The sequence below is a fragment of the Falco biarmicus genome, chromosome 10 (assembly GCF_023638135.1).
Source record: "Falco biarmicus isolate bFalBia1 chromosome 10, bFalBia1.pri, whole genome shotgun sequence".
Classification (NCBI taxonomy): domain Eukaryota; kingdom Metazoa; phylum Chordata; class Aves; order Falconiformes; family Falconidae; genus Falco; species Falco biarmicus.
In genome coordinates, this window is record NC_079297.1 from 26,099,695 (window position 1) to 26,110,186 (window position 10,492).

The 10,492-nt window shown below is 40.9% G+C and overlaps 1 protein-coding gene across 1 annotated transcript; it reads left to right on the forward strand.

The window, feature by feature from the left end:
• Nucleotides 1-260: 260 nt before the first annotated feature.
• Nucleotides 261-9,025, forward strand: PRRG4 (proline rich and Gla domain 4; the record flags this gene model as incomplete). Its single annotated transcript, XM_056354510.1, has 6 exons — nucleotides 261-574; nucleotides 1,295-1,410; nucleotides 4,355-4,518; nucleotides 5,748-5,796; nucleotides 6,525-6,660; nucleotides 7,388-9,025. Coding segments are annotated over 6 exons (1,008 nt in total), but the record flags the coding sequence as incomplete, so codon positions are not given.
• Between the last annotated feature and the right edge of the window lie 1,467 nt (nucleotides 9,026-10,492).

Sequence of the window (10,492 nt, forward strand, 5' to 3'; positions counted from 1 at the left end):
GGTGCTGCCTGGCTAGAAAGGCTTGCTGGAAACAAACACCCCAGTTTGCTGTTAGGTAACTAATTAATTGTGGGTAAGCAGCTAGTTACCAGGTATGCTGCCGCACCCCTCCTGCCCGGCAGGCACCCTGCCATTAGGCTAAGGGCTTTACTCTTGGGGAGCAAAAAGCCAAACCAGGTTTTCAGCATCACGGTTAACTCGGTGGGGAAAGGTCGGTTTTAGCAGTGAAAGGCACCCGCCGAAGGGCCAGGGGGTGCTGACTTGCCCTCGGGGCGGGGGGGGGCCGGCCGCAGGCTGAGCAGCCGGCCAGGCTGCTGGAAACGAAGCCCAGGCTGCCGCCCTGCTCCCTTGGGCCGCCGCCCAGCGCCCGGCTGTCCCGTCCCCTCGGGCTGGGGGCTGACCGGGCGGCAGGGCAGCCCCCGCCCGCCGGTGCTGGCTCGGCCGTGGGCAGCGGGGGCGGCCCAGGTACGGCCCTGCGCCTCCGCCGCGCCCTTTCCAGGAAGCGCCGCCGCCCCGAGAGGCGCTGTCCCGCCAGCCGCGCTCCTCAGCTGCCGCCGGAGCCTCGCCGGGACAGGTAGGGCTGCGGAGCCCCCCTCGCCCCTTCCCCAGCGGCGGACGGGCTGGGGGGCGCCGCCGGGCCGGTGCCCGCCGCTGCCCCGGAGCCTGCCCGTGGGCTTCGGGGGCGAGGCTGGTGCCGGGGCGGCGGCGCCGGCTGCCTTCGCGGTGGGCGCGGGCGGGGCGGGGAGAGCCCGGGGCCGGGCGGCGGGGGCTGTGCCCGTCCCAGGCGGCGGGGCCGGCCTCGGTGCCTCCCGGCAGAGCTACGGCCCTCCCGGGGAGGGGAGCGCAGCACGCCGAGCCGTCGGGGGCTGCCGCGGGCTCTCTGCTGGCAAAATGGATCCTGTACGTCTGTTTACGTCGGGCGGCACTTCCAACCCGGCGTAGCTGCGCTGGCAGCAAACCCGCCGCTGTGTTGAGTTCGGGAGCGCACCTGCCGCCCCTGGTGCGGGCTCTGCCCCGCTAACGTGCCGGCGGGGCGGGCTGCTGCCGCCTCCGGCCCCTGCCCGGGCGCGGAGGGACGCGGGGCCGGGGGCGGTGTGGGAACTCCCCGAGCGACACGCAGGACCAGTTCGCATCGGCGTCTTTCCTCGGGGACCCATTAGCCTCGGCGGCTTGTGGGTGCTTGCGGTAGATGACATCACGTATAGGATTCATTCAAGGTTCATCAGTGACGCTTCAGAAGATTGCGTTGTCTTTTGTTTTGTTTTGTTAACTCACGCTAGTTTCTGCCCGACAGATACCACACCATGTTTGCGGTTTTGGTGCTGCTGTGTCAACTGTGTGCGATGGTGTTTGCATTTCCTCACTGTGCAGGGAGAGTAAATGACATGAAGCAACCTGAATGGAAAGACGGTAACTTACTTCTAATGTGATTTTATGTTTTCAAAAATAAAACTGTATTTAACTTTGCTTCTGCTGAGAAATCTTTTTATGTATGGAAATAGTTTCGGTTTTGTTGGGTTTTTCTTTACTTCATTAAAAATAGTAAGCTGTTTAACACTTAGCTTTAGAATATTTGAATATCACCAACTGAAATGGCTGATAATTGACTTGGGTGTCAATACTAAATACTCATCAGTTCCAGTAGTTAAGTGCAGACTGGGACAACCAAGCTTTCTCTAGGATTACTATCATTGATATAACCAGAATCCTCTTAAGTCACATCAAAATTCCCAAAGTTTGAAATCCGTATTAAGACAGTGTTGTTTTGGTACTAATTGAGCATATCACAGTTGTATATCTGAAGTTGCTCTGCATTTGATAGGGCTTCTCTGCTTGTTTTTTGAGATGGTATTTTTTTCTCAACATAACACCTTGAAAGATAAACAGTGCTGCAAATGCAGTCCTTCACCTTGGAGGGAGGGAAGCAGAGAGGAATTGAGGTAAAAACAATTTAAAAGTTCCCCAGGACTCCAGTAGTGTGATGCTAAGCTGTGTGATACTTAACATTTAAGCATCAGGGCTTCAAAAAGGAGTTTATAACTTAGCTGTCAGGTCTCCTCCACGGATAAGGAGTGCTAAAACCTAAAGACAGACTTTAAAGAGTCATCACACTGAGCAGGAGGCTCCTTTGCAGTAGTATGTTGAGCAGAACACATAGCTAGCAGAAAAATGCTTGAGACAGGTTATTCATTAAAATCCATATTGCTCTGGGGCATAAAACATCAGGCTGCTTCTTTCCTGTGAGTTCATGGCAGGGAACCCTCTCCGGACAATAGGCCCACACCACTCCTCCATTTAAAAGAGCTGGAAAGAGAGGGGCCCAACCCTTTATCCAATTAAGTAACTTTGTCCAAGCAAGTAGAACAGTTGCCAAGAATGTGGGGTGCCTGCACTGAGAGGTTACCCCTTCAGTGTTTTCTGAACATCTTTTACCCACAGTTACTTTATTGAGCACACGGTGTGGATGCATTTTTAATGGTAAATGCTAGGTATCCTAAAACTGCATTTACTATTTTGGTGAACTGCAGAACGGCATACGGTTCCCTCACATATAGGAGAGAATTCAAATTGCTCTGTTTCATTCTCCAAATACAATCTTAATCACCAGGTTGCAGGTAATTTGGTGATGGAAATAGGTGTACTTTGACTGTGTCCTACAAAGTGAAAAACGTGCGCATAAATGAATAAAGACTATTCCAAAGAGAAAAGAAGCATATATCACTGGGAATTAGGGGACCAGGGCTCCAGGCAGCTCACCTGTACACTCCACGTTAATTAAAATGCATCAATTATCTAAGTTAATTCAGAAGTATAACTAATGCTACTTGCATGGTAAGGAGTGAAACATTACTGAGCAAAACTGAAGATCTGTTTCAGAAGACTGAAGTTACTCTTGTCATTTGCTCTGAACCAAGAATATTGGTAATATTTTTTCCCATGTAATTCTTACGGTTTTTTTAAATTTATTTTATTATCCTTCTCTCCGAATACTCTTAGATATAGCATAAATATTTTAAGCTTAGATTGTCTTGCAATTACTTTAGAATAACAGATTGCCCTTCCTATGCAAATGTGTGTGCACACATGTGGCTCCTTCAGTATACGCTGTAATAGTATGTAAGTTATATACTGTAATATTCCTTCAATATACTACAATATTAAAGATGTAAACAACCAATATGCAAGTTACACTGCAGTTTTCCTAGTTTTCAGAGCAAACCATTTTGAGATACCATTGCAAGATCTAACAGTAAGTATTGGGGTAAAAAGTCCTGAGTGATCAAACAAGCTAAAAAGAACACAGAGCTAATTTGTAGCGGAATAACTTTACACTGCATCTCATCTCCTTTTTTAGCCGTCTGGCTTGGTATGTAACAATGCTGTTTCTGCATTACTCTTGCAAAAATAATCCTCTAGTTGTTTTACTTAACCATATCGTCTGAATTTCTTGGAATACAGATTAGGCTTTCACTGTAAACCAAGCAGAAAACTAGTTTGGTCAGATAAAGATTTAAAATGGAAAAAAAAAAACCCAAAAACCAACCAAAAAAAAACCCAGTAGCAAGAGCAGGCTAAAACTTGACTATGGAAAATGCCTGGTGAGAAAATGCATTCCTGTATTCCAAAGCATTCTATAATTTCACTAACTCTTCTGGAATCTCACCTCACAACTTCGTGATGTCTCACAGAGCCTGTAATAAGCACAAAAGAAGAAAAGAATTAAATGTCTTCAGACGTGCCTGTTGTTACAGACTAATTTAAAACAAATAAACTTGGCAATATGGCAACCTTTACATAAAACTTACTGCCACAGTTGTGAAAAGAGAACAAATGCGGAATGAACAGAACTCTGCTACCGTGATTTAAAATACAAATGATGAATGTATATTGAGGATCCTTTGAAGAGATTCCCCCCCCCCCCCACCTTGCCTCCTTCTTCCAGTAGGTCAGTGTCTTGCTGGGTTTGGACCTGACTGAATTTCTGCTTTCTGTGACAATTACTTTGTTCTTCAGAAAAAACCTGATGCCCACATCCCAGAAGGGACAACGCCAAAACGTGAACAACTTTAACATAATCACGGGAATCAAATTCTCTTGGCCAGTATAAGGAATAGCTGAAATGTTTTATAAGAAAGAAAAACACGTTTATTTTGAATTGCATGGTTAGAAAAATTAGCAGTGAAAAAGACATTTTAGGAGGAGACCTTGATATTTCTTTTTCCTATACGTAGTTGAGAGATGCTAGGGGAAGAAGTCTCTATGTGCTTCTTTAGGATATTAACCATTCTTTAAAAATACAAAATTTAGTGATTTTAACTTGGTTTAAATCAACTTAATTTTTTTTTTTCATTAGTGTTCACATCAGAAAAGGAGGCAAATTTATTCATTGGACGACATCTTCTGAATAACAGATTTGATTTTGAAGCATTCACAGCTGATAACCTGGAAAGAGAATGCCTTGAAGAGCTGTGCAATTATGAAGAAGCGAGAGAAATTTTTGAAGACCCTGATAAAACGGTAGCTGTTCAAACTGAATTTAATATACCGAAGGAGGTTATTAAATCATTACTGTATCTAAATACTGTAGCCCTTCTGAAAACAGCACTTAAAATGATTGCTTATTTTACTGTGGAACAGAGGCCCCAGTTAGATGGGGTTATTGCTTTAGATAAGCAGTAAATACACTTGAATATGTACTGTTGTCTTAAAGACAATTCTGCAAACAGATACAGATGAAACTTCAGAAGTATTGCTACTGAATATACCTATACGTGTTTTCAAAATGTCTTTTTTTTTTTTTTTTTTTAGTAACTTCTCAGCATCCAATTTGAATGTGTTCCACATGCTTTATGTATTAACTGGCTAACTGTCTTTGTGTCATGCCAAAGAAGTGTTTTGGAAGAGAGGAGTATGGAGCAAATCTACTGTTCAGCTATTGCTGAGTATTCCTATAGCAGTATCTTCTAAATTGCTACCTAGGAAGAAACCTTGTATAAAGAAAGAGGAAAAAAATCCTTAAGAAACCTTTCAGCCCAATAGTGGAATGTGATGGCTGTCTGAAGACTGGTTCTTGCCCTTTGCGATTCTAGGCATGCTCTGCACTAACCTGCAGAAAGAGCAAGGAATGCACTCCTGGTCTGAAGGCAGAAATGTTAGTTTGCCATTGCTAGCATTTTCTTCAGAAGAAGGTGAAAGTGTTAAATTGGATTCTTGACAATGGAGTCTTTTTGCTGAGCAGCAAAAGTGGAAATTATAACTAAACACATTTAAGGCATAACAGTCATGCAACATAAAGGTTTTTCTCTTAAATGATTCCGATTACTTTTCTTAGCTGATAGGAATTCAAATACTGTTCATGCAAATGCCTGATTCTTAAGAACTTGACTTTGCCTTATTAATACTCTTCTGGAGGGATTTACAAAGATTAATTGTAAGCATTTTTTTAGTGTCAGAATATATGCTAACTTCTACTGTAACCAGGCAGAAAGATGAGGTATCACTGGACAGCCGAATGCACTTTTCTCTTTCACCAGCTGCCATTTTCTTCTTTGTGAAATTGTAACTTTTATGCAAACTTGGATATATGAGAAAAATATGGTGGGATAAACAAATGCAAATCCTTCAGCAGGAGTTGCTTCTGTTTATGCCATTGTTAAATTTTGCCTGCGGTACCATATTAAAAAAAAACGCCGATAAGCCTGCCAATTATGTATCTCACATAAATTTGATCCTTTGTGTTTTTATAGATGGATTTTTGGAAAGACTATTCAACTAAAGGCCCTAGAATAAAAATAGGTAAGTCATCTTTTTATTCATTTCTTATATTGCAATATTTTGTGTTTGTTATAATAGCACATTTTAAAAAATGCACCATGCATCATTCCATTAGCAAAATCAGAACTGATCTTTTTACTGAAATTCACTGTGAACTGTACAAGTATATTGCATTGACTGATACTGATACAATAAGACATACTGAGGCGTCTCATAGTGGGATCCACTATAAGTGTGTAGGTAAAAACAATTTCATTTTCTTGTCCATTTCTTTTTTGTATTATTACATGATCAGTAAACTTTGCAGTGATTCTGTGGCTGCTTTCTATGGTTTTCTTTTGTTCTCCCCCTCCCATTTCTTTAATAGTAATGTAATGGTCCGATTTAGATTCAGAGTATTCTTATGCCAGATGTTTTATTAAAATATGGTCAGTATGACTTGAGAAAAGATCTACAGCCTGATCAAGGTCACAAGTACATGAAGTAACATTTGGAAGGCATTAGAAGACAGACATCTCAACAGTTTCATGTACAGAAAAGGCAATAACTATTCACTTTTGCTTTAAGCTGAATGTGAATGATACTCTTGAGCTGTGTTCCACAGATATTAAGGCTTCTCACAGAAAGCTAAGACACTTGTGGAAAGGAACAGCCTTACAGCACAGCAAAAGTACTATTTTACAGTGTATATCAAATGCTCTGTAGATGGAAAGAATGCATAATGAAAATAACCAATGTTTTCTCTTCAGGTGATGAGACGCTACAAAAGATTAATGTTACAGGACTTCTCATCAGTCTAGTTGCCGCTGGAGTACTGTTAGTTATAATTGCACTGCTTATCTTCTACTGCTGCAAAAGTAGATGCAAATCAAGGCAACCACGGGGGTAAGGAACTTCACTGCTTAAAAAACCCCAAACAACCAAACACCAAAACAAATTCTTGCTTCAGAGTGGAAATAAATATCACTGTGGGTTGGTCTAACTGTATCCTCAGAGAATCCAACGGGGAGTTCTAGTTCTTACTTCCCTGGAAGCACAGTTAGGTGAGCACTAGCAGTAGTTATGCTGAAGTTAATAACAGAAGAATGTAAAACAACACTTGCGTGAGCTGACATACCTTTGGGGGTTTTTTTTGTGTGTTCTTGGTTCCAAAACATTCTTACTAAAAAGATGGAATCGTTTTAATAGGTTGTGGCCTGCAATGGAAAGTCTAATGTGTTCTGTTCACTCTTTGAAGTAGGCTGTGTGCTCTTCATGGCATGCAGCCTACCTCAGATGTGAGATGAGTAGGTTGGAGGAAATGCTTCTTTACCAATTCTCTAGCCCTGCTTGCTCCTTTATCCTAAACCTGAAAGGAATACAAGAGGATTCTGTGCTTCCTCTTCCCTGTAAATTTCACATTATTGAGCTGTTCTTACCCTGTGGTTTGGAGACAGTGTTTGGCTTCTAGTCTTTATGATCATTTAAGGCAAGTGTTTTTTGTTGTGTTTGGTTTTGTCATTGTGTTTTTTTGGTGGGTGGTTTGTTGTTGTTGTGTAAAAAACCAAACAGACTTTTCTTTCTTCCCTTTAAAACAAAAGCTGCCACTTATAATGCTGTTAACTTTGTTTAGGTACTTGGATTATGCAAGAAGTAGAAGACGTAATTCATCTAGCATCTTCAGAAGGCATGAAGAATTTTCTTTAAACCCACTTCCTCTCAGAACGGATGATTCAGGACTACCAACTTATGAGCAAGCAGTTACTTCAGATGGACAACACAACGTGCCACCACCCCCTTATCCAGGGCCCCCGAAAGGAGTACGTGTAATTAAGAAGTCTATGTCACTTCCTGCCCCTTAGTGACAAACCCCCTTCTGGGGTGAGGGGGGCTTACTGAAACATAACATGCTTTTTTAAAAAGTGTGTGCTACCTTGCATGTTGCAAGACAGTTTACAAAAATGTGAAAGATCTTTAGTGCAACTAGGAACAAGTGAAGGTCCCACATGGGGGTGATCGGAGGTGATCTGTTCCAAAGGCTGCAGGATTATTCTCTGCACAAGGTTATTGTGCTAAGGACGGAACGCATGAAGACTAAGTCTTGTACTGCCACCCCCTTCCGTATGCACTTTGAGCCATCCCACTGTGCTATTGATGTTTCATTAATAGTTTCATGTGTTTTTTCTTTAGAAGGAACAGTATTTTTAATTGGTTTTATTGACACTAATCATTCTTTGTGACTGTTAATACTGTCAACCACCATAAAAAGTCTACTTTGTTGTTTGATGTATTCACTTCATTGCTGTGTGAATTTTCTATTCGTTCTAGTAATAGATTTGAGTATGAAAATTATTTAATGATTTGATCTTTCAAATTATACATATCACTGCTTCTGGATTACACTGTGGATTACAATGATTTAGACACTACTCAATTTTTTGTATTTTTGTGATTACAATTTTGGATGAAAGGAACCATTAATTGCATGGCATGTTACCCATTTGACAAAATGCACTTTTATCAAATGGTTTTGGTATTCAGCGTTAAATACCAGCTCGAGGAGAATGAGTACTGTGGGTCAGGGGACATTAAGCAAATAGCTAGAGATTTGTCCCTTGTTAAAGAAGTACTCAAGTTTTACAGGTAATGTTTGTCTTGCTGTTTAAAAATTTAAACGTTGAAAAAGATATTTAGCTTCTTGAATCAAAGGCCAAACTACCTCTCAGAAGCACTTTGCATAAGTTTGTATTGACCTGCTGGGATGACAAAATGATACCTATAAGTAGAATGAAGCATCATATTAGATAAATAACCATTATCCACAGAGCAATAGTCAAGAATTTCAGGGAGTTACTGTTTAACTGTATCAACACAATTTCTATATCTCCAGTTGTAGCCACCCTTAACTTTACATCTTACTAAAATATCAACCCCCAGCATTATACGGCCTACAAATCTTGCCGTGCTGAGCAAGTCACAGTCCGAGACTGCTGTCCCTTCCCACAGGAAGCCGTATTAGAAGGTCTTGCAGGCAGCAGGTTGGGCTGGTGTTTTCTTGTGTTACAATAGCTATATTAGCTGGACACATGCAATGATGGTTTTTTTACAAAGCAACAAATTCTGCCCCCACCTGGACATACACACACTCCCATTTGACCATTGCTCACAGCAGCAAATGGTATTCTAATTTGGTGCCTAAAATGCACTTTATATTATAAAGATTGAATATTTATATGTAACATTTTGCTGAATTTTGTGAGGTTTAACATGCTAGAACCTAATGACTAATTTAATGGGACTGACAGGAGCGCTTTCAAGGAAAGGCATTTTCAGAGTGCTTGTGAGGATTCAGATTCTTTAATGTTACTAACAGTGATGTACTCATCCGGCAAAGTCACATTTAAATAAACTACAGAAATTGTACAGAAACCTATTTAATCACTTGACATTTGGTGGTTCTACTCTTCTTAAAAATCATCTGCAAATGATTCCATGCAATGCAAGCAAAAACCTTGTCCTTCATAATGAACAAAAAAACTTTAAGATGGTGTAACTGTTAAAACATCAATGCTGTAGTACTTTGGGCAGTAAACTGTACCTTCTGTAGGGTATTACACTCAAATTTACTCACAGAATCTCCATTTTAGACCATGAAGATACTCAAAATATTCAGTGACTGACATTCAGATACTGGTTGCATGTAACATGAACATTTCCAAGACACATTCTGCTTATTATAAATGAGGAGCAAAGTTTAAAAGGTAGTTGAACATAATGTAAACTTACCTCTTTTCGTAAAGGGAAAAAAATTCCTCTGAGTGGCAGTTGTTTGGGTTGAGTTTGTTTTTCTTCTTTAATACATTGACTCCTGGCCCAACACACTCTTCCCTTGTATCTTGTCTCTTTTTAGAACTTATGAATCATCAGGGTTAGCAGAGGAAAAATCAACAAGAGGTAGTCTATGATGACTTGTGAATTCAGAAGTGTTACTACATTTCCAAATTTTACATGGAATTTCTTTTGAAAATGCAGTTGCTATTAGAATATAGAAAACAGCAAATATAAGTGTCCTTAGGTGGGAGGAAAAGGGTGAGGAGGCAGATGTTGAGGAGCAAAGCAGCAGCAAGTGTAATATAATTTGTATACAGATGTACGTCATCAGTGTTTTGACTTCTGGACTTTCAAGGGCCAGTAGGAAAGGCAGTGAATTTTTTGTGAATTAACAGAGATCTACTATGACAGTTGAAAACAGGAGTGTCTAAACAAAACGCTGGGAAAAATCATATAGTATTTAAATTCTATTTCTCTCAGAATAGGTTTAAAAGTGTCACACAATGCTGTTAGCCATTGCCTTGAACAATTTCCAAAAACTTGGCCCTTGCGGCATCATATAAGATTACAGTGTGCATTTATAAATCAGGACAGATTATTAGTTAGAGCAAATAACTGAGGCTCAGAAAAGTGGTCTCTGGCTCTGTCAACTGAAAAACAAATCACTTAACCTGTTTTTTCCTTCAGTGAAATAAGAAAGCTTACTATTTATCAAATCCTCTGATTAAGAGTATTATAAGCATTACATATTTCTAATTTTTGGAGTTGGGGTTTTTTTGTTGGCGTTTTTGTGAATTCATTAGAAGAGCAAAACTGAAGTACTAAATGGAAGCGCACTTCCTCACCGCAGTTCCTGAAAATGTGAGTCATGAAGCATTCAATTCTGGTCCTATCAAAGTCTGTGGCA